Raw genomic sequence first — 20,069 nt, 5'->3', positions numbered from 1 at the left:
CAGGTAAGCTTTCTGTTTCAGAGACAATGGTCTCCAAACTTCTCCCTTGTCTATTTGCCAAAAGGAGTATGAATAAAAGGGCCAATATTCAAACAGAAAACAAATATAGTATACTATTTGCTGCAAAGACTTTAAAGGTACATGCTTAACCTTGTAACAAGCTCCTCCAGTTACTGCTTGGACAGATCAATGAAATTCTTCAATAGGTCTTTTCGTTAATAAGTAAATTAGAGCAGTAAAAAAACATAGCTTCCTGTGTGTGGAGTGGAAGGTTGGAAAGTCACTGCTCATGAGTATGGAGTTTCTTTTTGGAGTGATAAAATGCTCTAAAATTGACTGTGGTAATTGTTACACAACTTTGTGAATGGATTCAAAACTACTCAACACTTTAAATAGGTGAATTGTATGATATATAGTTCAATAAAGCTGTTATTAACAAAAATTATGTAGTGATTTGGAAAGCTGATCAAGTGATTACTAGAATAAAAACAAAATAAAACGTAACCACTTACTAACTTGGTGTCATCAGAGTTTGTTTCAACTCTGGTTCCTGAAAACATAGTTCTACTTTTCTTTCCAATCGATATTTGAGGCCAGTGTGTTTCAAAGAGGCTCACCGTTCATTCCCACAGATAGGTTTGACATGCCAGAACTCATTCATCCAACCCTGGGATTATGGTCAAATGAAAGCTGGAAATAGGTCTGCTTTTCCTAGGCCAATTCAGTCTTCAACTTGCAAGCTCGGTGCCATCCAATTCTCAAACCCAGTCCTGACCAAGGTCCCATCCAGAGGTCTGTATCTGATGTGCCTGCGATGAAGGCAGGAGGGCACCTAGAGCACTCACATCTCCCCTACCTTCACTGCATTTGAATGGATATACCTGGGCTCCCACTTATAAGTGAGAACATGAGGTATTTGATTTTCTACTTCTGCATTAATTTGCTTAGGATAATGGCCTCTAGCTACATCCATGTCATTGCAAAAGACATGATTTCATTCTTTTTTATGGCTGCATAGTATTCTATGGTGTATATGTACCACAGTTTCTCAATGTGGTAGAAGTGACCAGTGTTCTCAAGCCTGTATGTCCGTCTGGCTGGGCCCTGATTATTTCTCCAGGGGTTAGGCTTTACCTCTTACGTTCCTAGGCACAAGCTGGGGTCCTCCTGAACTGTGTAGACCATGTGCTGGATTTCAGGACCCCTATTACCTAGAGATTTTGTTCTTAGGTAATAAGCCCAAGTTTGCTCCTCTTCTTTGAAGATGGTCATTTAGAGTGCTGGCTACTTCACTTGGGGCAAGCCCAGGAGCCAGCTTAGCTGTCCTCATTTCAGAAACCAACTAATTTTTTTTCTTTTCCATTTCTAGGAGTCTACTGCTAAGATTTCAGCACGTCCTATGGCTGAGTTAATCAGAGTTATGATAGGAAGGTACCTGGCACACCATCGCAGTGCTCCATCAATGCTAGTACGTTGTGTTGTTTCCTTCACATCAAGTCAACTCAAGCTTGCTCTACTTACCTGGTGTACACAGTCTAAGAACTGTAAGAAGACTGGAGCAAAACCACTCCCCTGACAGTTGAGGGTCAAGCTGCTCCGCTGACTGAATTTGTGACCAAAAGAGAGCCACTCTTTTTCAACCAACATCCGGAAGCCTTCAAGTGTCCTATAAAAGGGATCACTGAGTAACTGAACCAGGGATGTCACCTAGGGCACAAACAGGATGGATTGTTATTAATTTTAGTTCTGAAAAAGTCCTATTACTAAGATAAAAGCACTTCCTTCTGATAATAGCTAATTCACAAATTTAGCTGGACAGCAAATTTGTTCACTAACCATTCCAGGATGGCCAATAAAATGAATTCTGTAAGCTTTCCAGTAAAAACTAAAGCTCAAATTCATTTTGGCTACAAGTTTACTTTCAGGGAATTAAGCCTTTAATCCTTAACTGGCCAGTTTGCTGACAACAACCTTTTCCTAAGTTAATCAGAGGCCAGAGGATCAGTTAAAATCAGTTCTACTTTTTGGCAGATGCAGATTAATGTCTTAATGTAGTCTGAATTCACTTTTCACTCTGGAGTGGGTTAAAGTGGGGCTTACAGAGAGCCAGGGGATGGACTGACAAAACCCAGAAAGGATGGTCCATGCCTCACACTGCTGGTCAAGGGCTCCATCCGCAAGCCTGCATGGTAAATCTGCGGGTGGGAGAGCTTGATGCCTGGAGCCAGAGCTCCAGGCTGCGTAGGGGCTAAGAGCTCATGGTACAGAGTTTTCTGATGGATAACAGGTGGTGTTTAACACAGCGCTTTCTCTGTCCATAAACACATTAGTCATTATACAAAACATTCATCTGAAGAATTTAAAAACCACCAAATGGAAATATAAATATAAAATGAAGTATCAAAAAATATGTCTAATAGTTTACTTGTGCAGTGATGTCCCAGCCTTCCTCCAAACAGACCAAAACTGAGGAACCATTTTCAAGTACTTCTGATACAACCACAGCCAGCTGCATTATCCTGTGAAGCTAAGAGATAGGAAGGAGAACACAATTAGACCAAGCACTTTCTGAGTGCAGAAGTCAGAAAGAGTTGCTTTCCCTGGATAATCAAACGAGTTAGGGATAAAGCGCTTGGATAAAAGAACCACATAATGTTTTAAATACTTAAAGTTCTTTCAAACCAAGATTAAACAATGACACTTTTGTCTGGGTGTAGTGACTCATGCCCGTAATCCCAGCGCTTTGGGAGGCTGAGCTGGGCAGGTCATTTGAGGTTAGGAGTTCGAGACCAGCCTGGGCAACATAGTGAGACCCCATCTCAATAAAAACAACCACAACATGACACTTCAAAAAGGTAGACACGTTTTAGAACAATACATAATGAAATAAAATTACCTTACATGATTCCCCCAAAAGTAGGTGAGCTATAATTCCACAGAGTACAAAAGATATTCTATGTGGACTTCCCAGCAAAGGAAGGAAATTCACGTGAATTTTATTGGATTTAAAATTTGTTTTTCAAAAAAAAAAATTTGTTTTTCCATGATGTAGTAAGTTCTATTTCAGATATTCTTAATTTTTTGGGAATTAGATAGTGGTGATAGTTACAAAACGTTGTGGATATACCAAAAAGCATTGAGTTGTACACTTTTATCATAAGGATAAATTTTATGGTAAATGAATTATATGTTAAAAAAGATACTCCTGGCTGGGCGTGGTGGCTCAACGCCTGTAATCCCAGCACTTTGGGAGGCTGAGGCGAGAGTAGTGCTTGAGCTCAGGAGTTTGAGACCACTTGGGCAACATGGCAAAACCCCATCTCTACAAAACATACAAAAATCAGCCAGGCGTGGTGGCATCTGCCTGTAGTCCCAGCTACTCAGGAGGCTGAGGTGGGAGGATCGCTTGAACCTGGGAGATATAGGCTACAGTGAGCTGTGATCGTGCCACTGCACTCTAGCCTGGGTGACAGAGCAAGACTCTGTCTCAAAAAAAAAAAAAAAAAAAAAAAAAAACTCCAATTTGTCTGTGCTGTGTACGAAATGAGAAAAGAACTTTTATATTTTTGTTAAGTTTTTAAAGCCACATCAATTGGCTCAAAGTCCTTGATAAACAATTAAAGTGTGAGAACAATATATAGATTTTAAAACCAAATATATAACATTCTAGTTTTAAAAAATATTTTAATGATCATCAGACATAATTTGCAATTTGAATCCAACTCTGAACAAGAACAAAAATGAAAAAACCCATATCTTAAACAGAGCTAAGGTACTTTATTTTATTTTATTAAAAAAAAATTTTTTTTTTTGAGACGGAGTTTTGCTCTTGTTGCCCAGGCTGGAGTGCAATGGCGCAGTCTCGGCTCACCACAACCTCCACCTCCCAGGATCAAGTGATTCTCCTCCCTCAGCCTCCCAAGTAGCTGGGACTACAGGCACGCGCTACCATGCCTGGCTTATTTTGTGTTTTTAGTAGAGACGAGGTTTCTTCATGTTGGTCAGGCTGGTCTCGAACTCCCAACCTCAGGTGATCCACCTGCCTCAGCCTCCCAAAGTGCTGGGATTACAGTTGTGAGCCACCGCGCCCGGTCTAGGCTACTTTAAACACAGGAATAAGGCAAATGTCCTACTCAGTAATGAGAAGGTCCTCACGTAACTGTTTCTACAACATAGCTATCACCAGGCCTGAATTCTTTTGGGCTCAGAATTCATTCTAAGAAATGGCTATTATTTAAAAAATCAAAAAATAACAGATGCTGGCGAGCCTGTGGAGAAAAGGGAATGCTTATACATCTCTGGTGGGAATGTAAATTAGTTCAGTCATGTAGAAAGTAGTTTGGTGATTTCTCAAATAACTTAAAAAAGAATTACCATTTGACCTAGCAATCCCATTACTGAGTATATACCCAAAGGAATATAAATTGTTCTGCCATAAAGACACATGCACACACATGTTCAGTGCTATACTATTCACAATAGCAAAGACATGGAGTCAACCTATATGCCCATCAACAGTAGACTGGATAAAGAAAATACAGTACATATACACCATGGAATACTACACAGCTATAAAAAGAATGAGCTTATGTCCTTTGCAGTAACACAGCTGAGGCAAACTAACACAGGAATGGAAAACCAAATACTGCATATTCTCACTTATAAGTGGCAGCTAAACATTGAGTACATATGTACACAAGGAAGGGAATAGATGCCTGGGGCCTACTTGAGGTTGGAGGTGACAGGAAGATGAGGATAGAAAAGCTACCTATCAGGTACTATGCTTATTACCTGGGTGATGAAATAATCTGTACACCAAACTCCCAAGACATGCAATTGACCTATACAACAAACCTATACATGTGCCCCTGAACATAAAATAAAAGTCAAAAAAAAGAATTTGCTTTAAGAGTTAACTTTTAAGATGTCAATATCCCAAGTGGGCAATTATTTCCACTGTCTTTAGTCCCTAACTTTTGGTACAGGTCTACTTTCTAGCAAAGAGCAGAGCACAGAATGTATCAGAAACATGGATAGATAAGTTGGGTGGTGGGGTCCGTTTGGAGCTGGGGCGCATAGCCTGGGGACAGAAGGGAGTATTGATCAGTTCCTTCCATGGGTATGCAAAGCACCCTAAATTGCCTTAATAATAATGAACACGGCACGATACATTTATAGCCAAATGTATACGTGGTAGCGTTTCTCTTTGGTTTAAGTATCTTGAGAACAGTCACTGCCCTGCCCTGGGTACTGACATCATTCCTTTTTGTTTTTTTGTTTTTGTTTTTTTGCTTTTTAGTCCAATGTGCTGTGGGAAACAAGAGGCAGGATGCTTGCAGGTAGATGGAGGCAAGGGACTGGGAATTTCTGCAAGGTGATAACAAATAATGGGGGCCAGGCATGGCAGCTCATGCCTGTAATCACAGCACTTTGGGAGGTCAAGATGGGAAGATTACTTGAGGCCAGGAGTTCAAGACCAGCCTGGGCAATATAAGAAATAAAGGAGCTTAAAGACAAGGCCCTTTAATTTCTCAATAAAAGTTCCATTAAGAATATCCCAAAGTTGACTGAACTGAAAGACAGACACTGTGTTTTATTTCTCTAGCCTTAGGTAGGCTTGGGGGCATCCACTGTGCCTTTGGTGGGTAGTTTGGGGTGAATCTAAAATCTAGAGACCTGGGACGGGCAGACAAATGAAAGGTGAGAGCTTTTGGAGTCATGCAGAAGTTGTCCTCTGCCCTGGATCCTTACTGTACTGATAACAGAGCAGGAGCCCTGTATATACATGCTGATTAAATTTACTACATCAAAAATTTCCATCTAAAAATAATTTTCTCCTTAGTGTCCTATAGACACCAAACTTTGAATTACACAGAGATAAAAACCCAGCGATCAAGACTTCTACTCCCTCACCTCCTATATCAGATGATTTCCTGAAACTGAAAGGCCTTTACTGATGGCACGCAATGAAGGAGGAGAATGTTGGCAAGTGAGGGAACCAAGTATTTTTTTTTCTCAAATACAGTTCTGTATATCTACTTGGGCCTCTGTTTCTCTGAGTTATAAAGAAAGAAGCTGCTTCAGACATTACCTGTGGGAGCCACTCAGAATCTCCCAGCGCTTTCAGGAAGGTCACTTCTGAGTCAGTAGGGATGGTGCTTGGGATACAAGCCCTCATCAGCTTCTTAAAACTGGCTTTCACTTGCCGGATTTCATGAAATTCAACAGGAACAAACTCACAATTTAAAGCAAATTCTACCTTGAAGTTCTGTGGATGAAGATTCAGAGAATCAGGCAGATGAAGTGCTATAGGTAAAAGAGTGATGTTTCCAATGGGGCAGTGCATAACGGTAAACAGTTAGTTGGGGCCAAATAGCTGCAGAGGCTGCCAATGGGTCAAGAGAGTCAATCTTGTATGGCAATGTGTCAGTGTTGATGGGAAGAGCCATTCAGTACAGTCTAGTGGTTTGCCTAGAATGGCAAATCTAGTCCTTACTAGAGGTAGATTACTTAGCCTAAGAGTGCTCTCATTCTGAGAACTGGAAGAGACTACTGGTAGACTGGAACTTGATGGAGCTTATAATACCAAATATAAGTCAATTATAAGGTCATGAACCCGGAAGTTTAAAGAGCAACTAACGATACATGGACAGTATGACTACTCCAATAGTGTAAACTAAGTCTTCCCAAGATGTACATGGTAAAGGATAGGTAATACACTGTTGGAGTTCCAGACTGTACAGGTATTAAAGTTTGTAGATATGCACATATTTGTTTCTTATTATGCAAGTAAAACATATTCATAATAAAAATGAAAAAAGGTAGAGATAAATATTGAGAAAGAAATAAAAATCACTTTCTTGCTGCCCCAAGACTACCAACATTGTGGTGACTTTTTGTTTGTTTGAGATGGACTCTCACTCTGTCACCCAGGCTGGAGTGCAGTGGCACAATCTCGACTCACTGCAACCTCTGCTTCCTGGGTTCAAGGGATTCTCCTGCCTCAGCCTCCCAAGTAGCTGGGACTACAGTCGTACACTACCACGCCCAGCTAATTTTTGCATTTTTAGTAGAGATGAGCTTTCACCATGTTGGCCAGGATGGTCTTGATCTTTTGACCTTGTGATCCACCCACCTCGGCCTCCCAAAGTGCTGAGATTACAGGTGTGAGCTACTGTGCCTGGCCCTACTTCTTAAAAGTCAATAATAAAAAATTACCTGGCTGGGCGTGGTGGCTCATGCCTGTAATCCCAGCAGTTTGGGAGGCCAAGGCAGGCAGATTACCTGAGGTCAGGAGTTCAAGACCAGCCTGGCCAACATGGTGAAACCCCATCTCTACTAAAAATACAAAAAGTAGCCAGGTGTGGTGACGGGCACCTGTAATCCCAGCTACTCGGGAGGCTGAGGCAGGAGAATCACTTGAACCCCGGAGATAGAGGTGGCAGTGAACTGAGATGACACCACTGCACTCCAGCCTGGGCAGTAGAGTGAGACTCCACCTAAAAAAAAAAAAAAAAAAAAATACATAAAAAAACCATGAAAGGCTTTGTTCATTTCTATCTTTGGGATAACATTTTTTCACTTAATATTATATATGTATCAACCTATATTTATTTGAGTACTTTCTCATTTACATCTTTAATCCATATGGAATTTATTTTGTGTGTGGTATGAGTGTTGCATTTGTAATTAAAGAATGCTATACTGATGGCCTACTGGTATATTTCATTTTAATAACCTAGCTGTGAAGATTTAAAAGTCCTCTAACTTTTCATGCCAAAGAATGAATTAATTTTCTCAAAATGTTTCCACTTTCTTTTCATTTTGCCCAAATTACTCTACTGGACCATCTGCTTTTCTAAGAGTAAAACTGCTTTCTGGAGATTGGTTGCACAGCAACGTGAATGTACTTAATAATACTGAGTCATATATTTAGAAATGGTTAAGATGGTAAATCTTGTTATGTGTATTTTATAATTTTTCCTTTGTCTTAATAATTCCATTTTAAGGAAGCTACTCTGAGGAAATAATCTAATAGGAAAAAAACCTCTGGGAATGGTATCTCAATAAAAAAAAAAAAACCTATTTGCTTGGAATTGTGACTGTAATTTTATATACAGAAGATAAAGAAACCTAAACATCCAACAATACAGGTTGAATAGTGACTAAAATAGTTATGGAGACTACTATACGACATGGAAACATGATGTTAAGGCTTCAGATAAAGAACCTAGTGATATACATGAGTTCCTTTCTATTATTTTTAAAAACTTATAATAGACAAAACATAGTTTACTTTTCAGGAAAGGTAGATTCCTATTTCCCAACTATACATAAGCTAGGTATGCCTATCTTAGAAGCCAGGAGTTACTAACCAAAGTAGTGAGACACTCCATTAGGTTGGAAGGAATTTGTTCCCAATAATCAAGTATTAAAGTATGTGAATTTACCTAGGTAAAGGTCAAATTCAAGATTATTTTCAGAATAAGTCACTGTAATTTACTGACTTTCCTTTATGCTTCTTTGTTGGGAGAAAAAGGTATGGAATTGTAACTGGATGGCATTGTGCTAGCTAGAATGTGGCACATATCAGACAGATACAGAGCCGTATTCTACACACAAAATCAAATAAAAGATAAAACCTGAATGGAATATATAAAATTGCTGACAACTACTGTGCCAGAATGGTGGGATTACATTTTAAAAAATAATAATACTTGGCCGGGCGTAGTGGCTCACGCCTGTAATCCCAGCACTTTGGGAGGCCAAGTGGATGACGAGGTCAAGAGATGGAGACTATCCTGGCCAACACGGTGAAACCTCGTCTCCATCAAAAATACAAAAAAAAAAAAAAAAAAAAAAGCTGGGCGTGGTGGCATGCGCCTGTAGTCCCAGCTACTCGGGAGACCGAGGCAGAAGAATCGCTTGAACCTGGGAGGTGGAGGTTGCCGTGAACTGAGATCATGCTACTGCATTCCAGCCTGGCGACAGAGTGAGACTCCGTCTCAAAAAATTAAAAAATATATAATAATGATACTTTACTGAGGAAGGACAGACAGAAAGAAAAAAGAGAGGGAAGGAAAAAGGCAGCATTCCAACTCTTTCTTACTCAAATACGTATGATCACACAGCTAATCTGAGAAATCATGTGTAAAGAGAATGGCAGAGGGGAGTACTAAGGAGCTAAACCTCGGAGAGTGATTCAGATCACGAGTAAGTGTTGTGCTGAAGCATGGAAAGTCTGTGCTCTGGAAAAGACACTGGCACCAGCAACCCTGGATTGCTGTAGAAAAGTGTTCTATTTTCTGGATATAAAATTATTTACTGTATCAGAAGACAAATATGCAGATTTAAAAATTGAGCATTACCCAGCAGTTTTATGCCCTCTACCCTAAAGGCTGATGACTAAGTGGTTGCAGCAGTCCAGGCAGTGGGAGAAGAGCTAGCAAAGCCACCAGCCTGCTCCAGAAGAGATGACTCAGTTACTGGCGTCTTAAGGGCCAAGCATGTGGGATCTTGCTAATGGCACCCTGCTCACAGTTTCTGCTCCATGGTTCAGCCAGAGGTCTGTCTAGGTTGTCCAGTGCCAACTGGAGCACTGGACTAAACATTGAGATTTCTGAGTTAACAGGTAACTTTCATGTCCTATACACCTATTCGTGGTAATGAAATTTATTTTGCAATGCGTGACTTGCAAAACATTAAATTCAAGGAATTATCATTGCTTTTGGAGGAAAAGACCATCTTTACAATTTATGGGCCCTCAGCATGGTGAAGCTCTTTAGCACAACAACTTAACAGTAAGAATACAGTTGATTAGCATCTAGTATTTTGAATTTTCTGACATGTCTTAGGACATGTGTCTCTTTCTGTATAGTCTTGAGAAGTTTTAACAAGTGTTACTCAGAAAATCTAGACTTGGCCTTGCCTTGCCTCCATACGTGGCACCACAGTCTTCCTCTCTCCATTCTTCTGTCTTTCTGTAGCCTTTTTTATCAGTAGGTTTACAACAACAAAACTATCTGTTTTGCCATGGGCAGATTCCTGTGGAAACTGAATCAAGGCTGTTGAAAACACAGCCTGATGAAGCCTTATTTCTTTCTTTGTATGTACACTTCCTAGTATTCCTGATGTTTATGTTGATTTTTTACTGTCATGAATAGATATTTATTTTCGTGGCTAATAAATATGCATATGTATATATGTGTATGTATCTATATAAAAATTAATATATATAAATAAATTCAAAAGGAGAGCTAAATTTTTTGAGATTATTAACTCCAGGTTAAGAATCATGCTATAAAAAAAATTCTAGCAAACCTGGTCTGTGATACATGTTTTATAAACAGCCCTAGTGTATCCACAAAGTTTCTAAGTGAGAAAAAAGAAATCTTACCCTTAGTTGCGACTTTTCACCAAATATGTAAAGGGCTGCTTGCCGTTTCAAGAGCTGGTTTTGTAGGTAGGTGCTGTTACTGAAGGAGGCCGAATGGTCCTTGCCGGCCAGCCGGGCGCCAACATCAATGAAGGATGTTGGAGAGCTGATCAAGCGAGTGCTAGAGCGAAGACTTGCCCACACACCTTCACAAAAGCCAAAGTCATGGAGTGAGATAATCTAATGTGGGAATACCACTGACTAAGGAAAAAGGTGCATGCTCTAGAGCTACAATTTTAGAGGTCATAGCAAGTTGATTAATCTAAAAATCATAAGTCATATGGTCATTTGCTACTTCTGTAACATAAGCATTATCCAATATAGCATTTCAAAATCACAGAATCTTAGCCTCAGAACAACCTACCAAACCCCCCAAATCAATCTTATTTTATATTTTGATGTAAATTCAGGATTTAAAAGTAAATACTAAGATCATAAGTAGAAACAGTACATTGACACTGAAAACAAAACAAGCTGGCAGGAGGTACTAATAAAGTCTAGCAAGGCAAATGCTGAGTTACTCAATTTCTCAGGGCTTCATGAAAAAAGTAAGGAACATTCTTCTGCTTATTTGGTCAATTTCACATGACATTTAAAGATATAAAATAGAAACTTCATAAGTCTACTAAAATCTGAAGCTGGATTTGGAATTAATATTTGTATATCATGCCAAAATGATGTAATTCTAAACAAGATTATATTATAGTTTTTTTTTCAGTATCCGTGAAGAATGAGAAATTATAAATTTAGTAATGGGCACAGTGCCTCATGCCTGTAATACTAGCACTTTGGAAGGCCAAGGTGGGCAGATTGCTTGAGCCCAGGAGTTTGAAACCAGCCTGGGCAACATGGTGAAACCCCATCTCTACCAAAAACAAAACAAAACAGAAAACAAACGCCTATAGTCCCAGTTACTTGGGAGGCTGAGATGCGAGGATCGCTTGACCCCCGGAGGTGGAGGTTACAGTGAGCCAAGATAGCGCCACTACACTACAGACTGGGCAACAGAGTGAGACACTGTCTCTAAAATAAAATAAAATAAAATAAATGAATAAAATGTACAGTCAGAAGCAGATACCTTTATTTTATTTTTTTTTGAGACGGAGTTTCGCTCTTGTTGCTTAGGCAAGAGTGCAATGGCATGATCTCAGCACATCACAACCTCCACCTCCTGGGTTCAAGAGATTCTCCTGCCTCAGCCTCCTGAGTAGCTGGGATTATAGGCATGCACCACCATGCCCGGCTAATTTCGTAATTTTAGTAGAGACAGGGTTTCTTTATGTTGGTCAGGCTGGTCTTGAACTCCCAACCTCAGGTGATCCACCCGCCTCATGCCTCCCAAAGTGCTGGGATTACAGGCGTGAGTCACCACACCCAGCCAGAAGCAGATATCTTCTAAGAGAAAGGGCAAGCTAAAATGCTAGAAGAGTCTCAGTGAGATAAGTTGACCTTAGTTATATTAATTAGAAAAATCAAGGATTTCTATATGCACGTGAGACTATTAAATATCAAATATCCAGACACAAAGGCATACACTAATTCTCACATTTGACTAGCACTGTATCACCTTCAAATCAAGAGGCCCTCATAAATGCCTGTAGAACTGTGGTGTTTATCTCAGTGATGGGGTCACAGGGATACAGGACTTTCCTACTGCCTCCCTAAAGTGGGTTTTCTTCTTTAGATCTAGAAAGCCTGTTTGAGAAGCTTTAGTCTTTTCCCAGTATTAAATTGAAGTCATGTTTCTAGGTGACCAGAAGTCACCATGATAATGTCACCTCTGCTTCTCTTTCTCTTTATAAGCATTTATGGGGTCAAGAGACCAGTTCCCAAGAAAAGTTTTTATTGCTCATTTCAGCTTCACATGCATGAATCTTTGAGACAGAGTTTCACTCTTGTTGCCCAGGCTGCAGTGCAATGGCACGATCTTGGCTCACCACAGCCTCCGCCTCCCAGGTTCAGGTGATTCTCCTGCCTCGGCCTCCCGAGTAGCTGGGATCACAAGCGCGCCCCACCACGCCCAGCTAATTTTTGTATTTTTAGTAGAGATGGGGTTTCACCATCTTGGTCAGGCTGGTCTTGAACTCCTGACCTCAGGTGATTGCCTGCCTCAGCCTCCCAAAGTGCTGGGATAACAGGCGTGAGCCACGGCGCCCGGCTGCATGAATCTTTCTATGTAGTTTATGAGTTTTTCTTAGACATTATGGCAATTATTAATTTTTTTGTAAATGGAATCAGAGGAAATTCAGAATGTAGATGAGAATAAAGGATATAATTTTACAAATGCAAAAAAATTACTTGTAACATACGTAGTTTCACATGAAGATGGTTTAAAAGAGTGACATATCAGGACACATAATACAGTACCTTGATTATGGACTCTTCCCTTAGCTGAAGATTTGGGATTTGACTGAGTAAAACATTTATCTCTGTACCCATGCACTGGTAGGTAAGATTAAAGACAGAAAGAGAAATAAAATGTATATAGTAGCAAATGTCAGAGCAGATTGAGTGAGAAGAATAGGCTACTTAATTTTTAAAATTAACAGGGGAAAAATGTAAATATAATAAAAGTAGAAGATTTAATTAACAAATAAAAAGCTGCAGTCACATAAAAAAGATGCATTGAGTACCTGTTAAATGAAATTTCAGCACCTGTTTATAAATACTATAAGCACAATGAAATGGACAGCACACAGCAGAAGGTGCCACTAAAAAATTATACCAAATGGAATAAGCTTTTAAAGATTATCATTCAGTCAGAAACAAATTTATATAATAAAATTAAGGAATTTGGGGTGTGTATGTGTAAATGTTAGGAATACACTGGTCCTCATATTGAAGGAGACTGGCGAATGCTGTGTGTTGTACAACACATTTGTTCTTTGAGCAAGGTCATCACACCAGGAAACAATGAAGCTCTAGCAACCATTTGGAATAACTAAGGGCATATTTTTGCAGTAGAGCATTAAGCATTGCCACACTATCTTCCTTCTCTTTTCATTTGGAAATTACATTTATTTTCCATAAATACTTATGAGCAGCAAAAATTCATAATCCTGTGACAATACCCAATACCACTAAAATACAGCTTGTGATGACTGAAGTAATGACTTCTCTTAAAATCCCTACTTTCACCAAAATGATAGGCAGTATTAGAGATAATAGTTTTGTAATTTGAGTAATATATTTTTTCCGACAGAAAGAAAGGAGTTTATGATGATGGCACACCAAAAATTGTGAGCAGTTTTAGCACTTTCCAAGCAAACAAATTGCTCAAGTCAATTAGAGGAAATGATTTTATATTTATTCAGTCAGGATTGCAATCTTTAATAGTAGTATTAAGTTATACAGTGCAAAATTGTGTAACATATGACATAACAAAAATCATTCGAAGTGAGTTTTCATTCCCACTTCACTCCTTTAGAAGCAGAAAATGAAGGGCACTGATGGCTCTGGTGGCCAAAGGAAGTCAGAAAGTAAGGGCTGCAGAGGTGCTGGCTGATGACAGACAGAGAATGTGACTGCAAGACAGAACAAAGGCTTGGGACGACATGGCCAAGGCACACTGTGTGGCCTCCTCTGTGTTGGCTGACTGCTCTCCTCTCTGCCAAAATTTTGAACTTTCCTATTGAAAATGGGACACTAAGATGATGATAGTGATACTTGAGTAGTTCCTGATTCTGAGATATAGCTTCCTTAACACATCACACTTTCTTACGCTAGTCTTATTGCCTGGAATGATTTCTCCCATTTCCTTACCTGACACATTCCTACGTAACCCTTAAGATCCAGGTACAATGTTAGTACCTCTTCAAGGCATTCCTGACTGCTCCCAAGCTGGGGAGCTCTATTTGAACTTTGATCACATTGCATCATGATTATTTGCATATTCTTTCACTCTACAAGATTGTGTGTGTAAAAGGAAAATAAAAACTCAGGACTCCAGTTCACTATGCCAAAAGGAAAAAATTAGGCTGAAAGCTGAGACATACAAGAAGCTGCTTTTCCTTTTGTTCCTAAACAAACAGCTACAGTTAAAAGGTTAAATTTATCCACAGAGAGCTACTGGTATGTTCACTTTATCTTATAGACAAATACATAATTGACCATTCTCCTACCTGCTCCTTTTTTCTTGCAACATGTGGATTACTATACCCTCCCTCTTTCTCATTTAAATATTAAAGCCCTCAAAATCATTGTTGGAGAAAAGGCACAGACCTGTCTCAAGGGTGAGTCCTTAACCTTGGCAAAATAAACTTCTGAATTTATTGAGACCTGTTTCAGGTACTTTTTGGTTTACATGTGCTAGTGAGGGCAAGCACCCAATCATGTTTATTCTTGTATCCATGCTGAGAGCCTGAAATACAGGCACTCAAAGAATTTGTTATTTACTTTTTGCAAACCAATACATTGTAAGCTGTTGTGACTCATTATTATATCTTCAACCCAATTATTTGCACTGAAAGAGTGAAAAGAGGGGTATTAAACAAAAAACAGTAAGGACTCCCCCAAAGAGGGGCTCATCAATGAAAAACTGCCAAGTTTTGGCCAATTAGTAGAAAATCAGCAATGATAAAATGGCCAGTACTGATATGGGGCCAGCAGGGGGCTTTGAGAATTCTAATCCCATCTGGAAGTCATTTTAACCAAAGGAATTAGACTAGCGCATTGGTTGGTGGTGGTGAGGTCTACTTAGATTTCCTGAATGATTTTTAGATGTCCTGGGCATTTAACACTAGCAAAGGGTCTCAGGCAGTGTTTTTCCAAACTGCAGGATCATCCTTAGTGGCTTGGGAAGTCACTCTAATAGGTCAAATCAGTATTTTTTTCAAAATTAAACATTACAGTTGAAAATACTAATGAGCACTGCATGTGGTACAGATGAATATTGTTTCACAAAACTTTTGTTTTAGTGTATATATTATACATTTTGCATGTGCCTTAGTACTACCTGAATTGTGATATAAAATGAATGGGTATATATACATATAAATATAAAATACATTTCTTACTGTGAGTCATGATCAAACAAGTTTGAAAGTCACTGGCTAGACCTAGGGCATATGCCTTCTATCTCTTGCCTTAGATCAGTAAGGCTCAAAGCAATTTAAATGCAAATGTCAACTTTCTTCCCATTTCAGCAGAGTATTAGGCAATGGCAATGATAACAGTAACTATAATAATAATAATGACAACTAACATTTATTAAAATACTACTATGGGCTAGTTACTAAGTTAAATGTTTTACATATATTATTTCATTTATACCTCATAACTACCTTAAAAATCTGTATTATTTATTACCTTAATTTTAAAGATGAAGACACTGAGAATTAAGAGGTTTCCTAAATTGTTTAATCATACAGTAAGTAGTGGGACTATGGTTTGAATTAGAATGTAACTAAACTCTTAATATACTGTTTCCTGAGGAACCATGTGACCTTGGAACCAATCAGTAGGATTGGCTAAGGGGACTGCTTCAGGGAAGATAAGACACAGTTCATTCTCCCCATAGGAATGCATTACTGTTCAGAGAACCAGTGTTTCCTAAGCACTGGTGTTATTTCCTCTACTCTGTTCTGACAAAAGGGGAAAAGGAAAAGAGATGCTTAGGTCACATGTGGTGCCTTATTTATCATTTTGATCTTATAACTGGCCCAGTGCATGAGACACAAGATATATTCAGTAAATATATCTGCACTGATATGATGCAACACTGAACTAATTCTAGTCCCAGTTGTACTGATACTTGCTGTGTGGCCTTGACCAAGTCACTTAATCTCCCTGGGCCTCTTTAAATACCTATCCTGGAGGTTATTTCAAGGATAAAATAATACATGGAGAAAAACTTAAAATGTAAAAGATGAAGAATTAAAAAGCTCCCTCCAAGTGGCTACTTCTCAAATATACCCAGCTATTATATTTTGGTATTTGAGAGGCAGTACTGATTTTCTCAAGGCATTTTTCTACTCAACAAAGAAATTTATCCAAGTTGTAAATATAGGTGCTTCCCCCATTGGGCTTAAATGTTACTTTAATTTTAAATGAAAAACAATGTGATCTATTCACTTCTTACTTTTAAAGTGATTCTTGTGTAAAAAAGGATGCATCCCTTGTATTAGGAACTCACCAACATGCATGCTGAATGCAAAGCGATCATCCTGACTGAAAAAGAGGTGAAGGTCAATTTTAACCCTGGCTCATCAGACCAGGAGAGAGACACAGTGGAAATAACATAAGAAAAGTAGGCTAGGCGCGGTGGCTCACGCCTGTAATCCCAGCACTTTGGGAGGCCAAGGTGGGCGGATCATGAGGTCAGGAGATCGAGACCATCCTGGCTAACACGGTGAAACCCTGACTCTACTAAACATACAAAAAATTAGCTGGGCGTGGTGGCGGGCACCTGTAGTCCCAGCTACTCGGGAGGCTGAGACAGGAGAATGACCCGGGAGGCGGAGCTTGCAGTGAGAGAGATCGCACCACTGCTCTCCAGCCTGGGCAACAGAGCGAGACTCCGTCTTAAAAAAAAAAAAAAAAAAAAAAAAGAAAAGTAGGAACTAGGACTGTATGAAAATGAAAGGAATGAAAAAAATTGTGAAAATAGGGGAGCAAAAAGAAAAAGGCTAGGAAGAACTAGGGGTTAGGGTAAAAAAAAATAATAATAGAAGAAGAATTAGATGATAGGAGGCTCCTCCCACAGTGGTACCTAACTCTGGAAGAATGAAGAGACTCTGTACTGTGAGTTGATACAAGGAAATGAATTCCTTGCAGGGCATGGGCATGTCTAACCTAGTCTTGCCCTGCCAGTCTAAATGTGTGTCTGCCTGGCATGTTCACATAATAGAGAATCTTCTGAGATCCTTAACTTGCCTGCCCCAGTTCATTCCTCCTACTTTGAGAAGGAATGACACTATCAGAAGAAACAGAGAAACAGTTCTAGAGATCACAGAGAATGTTCAAGGTGTCAGGAAACAGCAGTATCTCTTTGTCCAGTTTATCACCAGGGCTTTAGAAGGTTTTGGAGGCTTTGGGAGTGAAGAGTTAAGAGATGGAGTAAAAAAGAATGAGATTTTCGTTTCTGGATTTTAGCTTAAGATACCAGAATGATAGGCACCTGGGTAGGAGTACAAAACTGTCATAAGGAAACAAGCCAAATTCACAGTAATTTTCAGCAGAAAGTATTTGAGAAAGGTGTCAGAAATAATAATTACAGCCTCAGATATGCACACAGAGGTCATAAGTTAAATAGGAGATTTTAATCTGAAAAGGTAAATACAACCTTTTGGGTGCCTTTAGGATTAGCAAAGAATGGAGTCATAAGAATATAACCACTACTGGGAATTCCCTTGTATAAAAGAAGCCAAGAGCTGGAGGCCAGGGTTAAAAAAGAATACAATGTAGTTGAAAAAGATTGTTAAGGCCGGGTGGGGTGGCTCACGCCAGTAATCCCAGCACTTTGGGAGGCCGAAGTGGGCGAATCACGATGTCAGGAGATTGAGATCATCCTGGCCAACATGGTGAAACCCCATCTCTACTAAAAATACAAAAATTAGTTGGGCATGGTGGCACATGACTGTAATCCCAACTACTCGGAGGCTGAGACAGGAGAATTGCTTGAACCAGGTGTCCGAGGTCGCAGTGAGCCAAGATCAAGATCGCACCACTGCACTGTAGCCTGGTGACAGAGCGAGACTCCATCTCAAAAAAAAAAGAAAAAGAAAAAGATTGTTGAAAATCCGTGAACCTTTGGTACCAACATAAAAGTAGAGACAACTGTGTAGCACAATTTATATTATAGGCCACCTGGCCAAATGTTGGAATCGATAACATGGTGATGTGTACAATGGCAAAATACAAGATCAGGTTGTGGGTGGGAGGGCTTCAATTAACTAGACATCTGCTGAAAGCTGCATTCTCTAAAAGTTGAGTGGAAAATTGCTGACAATATAAACTTTCATATGGTAAATAAAGCAGTAAGGGGAAATGCAATCTCAAACCGAATTCTGACAAGAGTGCTTAGCAACTGAAATACCAGGACCCTAAGGAGAAAAATCACTGTACCATCTTTTAGTTCAAATTCACTGAGAAAGAAATGATGAGAAGAACAAAGTTTGTATCTTAAACTTTAAAATAGTAGTACTCTAAAAATCCAGAAAAATGAAATATATGGCTGTAATGGGTTGAAATGTGTCCCCCTCCCAAAATTTATATTAAGTCCTAACCCCCAGTGCCTCAGAATATATATAATTAGTTAAGATGAGGTCATAGTGGAGTAGAATGGGCCCCTAATTCAATATGACTGGTGTACTTCTAAAAGGAGAAATTTGGAGCTAGACACAGAGGGCGAATGCCATGTGAAGAGGAGGGCAGAGATTTAGGTAATGCTTCCAGAAGCCAAGCAATGCCAAAGATGGCCAGCAAACCTCCAGAAGCTAGGAGAAAGGCATGGAACAGATTCCTCCTCACAGCCCTCAGAAGGAACCAACCCCCCTGACACCCTGATCTTGGACTTCCAGCTTCCAGAACTGTGAGACAATAGTTGTTTAAGCCACCCAATTTGTAGCACTTTGTTATGGCAGCCCTAGGAAACTAATACAACGACTTCAAGGCCTGACACAGTAATTGGAAAGATGACTCAAGAAGGTTGAAAGCTCTTAGGAAATCTTGCAATTACAGAAAGTTCTGACGAGGCAGGAAAAGAAAGTATCCAAAAAACCAGTATGACCACTAGGAGATGTGTACGGTTTTCAAAAGGGAAAAAAGTGAATTTTGTAAAGTAGAATCTTTATGTTGATTCTGAACCAAATTCTAGGAATGGATTATCAATGGACTATTTATAATTACTTTTAAAAAAAAAAGCACTGATTCCTATAATAAGTCACAGCAAAGTAACTATAAAACCCTTGGTGATGCAGTTAATTATTTGAAAGATTGGCAAATAGTGGATTAAAATGACTGACAGAGATTTAGAAATATGGGCCTGGTGAGTTTTAGTGGGAAGACTCATAACCAGTATAGATGAACAGATTGATCTTTTTCTTCAGAGAGGTTTATGTTATTTTGCTGTAGGTCTCTGTCTTTAGCTCTGGCTTGTTCAACACTTTTTTAAACAAAGAATCACATGAGAACAATCATCAAATGTATGGATGACAAAAGGCTTGCAAAACAGCAAATGCACTGCTAGACAGAATCAGGGTCCAAAGGTCTAAAATACCAGTCCACATCCCAAAACATGAAATTTCCTAGTTATAACACTGCTAGTGGGTCCAAAAAGCAACCATCAAGGCCAGTATGTTTTTAAGAACAATAGCACATATGAAGCAGACAGGGACTTCAAATGATATTAATCTCCACATGGGTTAACCTAGTGATGGAGCCGAATGCAGTTTTAGGGTGTGAGAACACCTAGAGTGCTGGGTTCAACTCTGTGGAGTGTTCACAGTGATAAGGATGGTGAGCGGACTACAACCATTTGAACTGGGGATATTAAGAGTTAACTAAAGGCAGGAAAAGAAAGTATCCAAAGGGCCAATATTGGGGATGTGTATGGTTTTCAAAAGGGAAAAAAGTGAATTTTTTAAAGAGTGAATTTTGTAGAAAGCAAGCCTGACAAGAGTTTTTCCTGAAGGGT

The 20,069-nt window shown here is 39.4% G+C and overlaps 1 protein-coding gene and 1 long non-coding RNA gene across 11 annotated transcripts in view; one reads left to right on the top strand and one right to left on the bottom strand.

Moving 5' to 3' along the window:
* The window catches only part of LOC119624217 (uncharacterized), a 51,071-nt gene extending 49,170 nt beyond the window's left edge, over positions 1 to 1,901 (top strand). For both annotated transcript variants that reach the window (XR_012093785.1, XR_012093786.1), the window contains one exon: positions 1,370 to 1,901. This is a non-coding gene — a long non-coding RNA (uncharacterized lncRNA). The remainder of the gene's footprint in view (positions 1 to 1,369) is intronic.
* Positions 1 to 20,069, bottom strand: part of SBF2 (SET binding factor 2) — a 519,305-nt gene that overhangs the window by 28,762 nt on the left and 470,474 nt on the right. For all 9 annotated transcript variants that reach the window (XM_073018389.1, XM_073018410.1, XM_008007157.3 and 6 more), the window contains 4 exons: positions 10,397 to 10,581; positions 6,092 to 6,268; positions 2,426 to 2,527; positions 1,522 to 1,707 (listed from right to left, as the gene is read on the bottom strand). In XM_073018389.1, the coding sequence (XP_072874490.1) occupies positions 1,522 to 1,707; positions 2,426 to 2,527; positions 6,092 to 6,268; positions 10,397 to 10,581 (650 nt within the window). The remainder of the gene's footprint in view (positions 1 to 1,521; positions 1,708 to 2,425; positions 2,528 to 6,091; positions 6,269 to 10,396; positions 10,582 to 20,069) is intronic.

This window comes from Chlorocebus sabaeus, chromosome 1, assembly GCF_047675955.1.
Source record: "Chlorocebus sabaeus isolate Y175 chromosome 1, mChlSab1.0.hap1, whole genome shotgun sequence".
NCBI classification, from domain to species: Eukaryota; Metazoa; Chordata; class Mammalia; order Primates; family Cercopithecidae; genus Chlorocebus; species Chlorocebus sabaeus.
The sequence above is the reverse complement of the archived record's forward strand: the minus strand, read 5'-3'. Positions and strand labels throughout refer to the sequence as shown.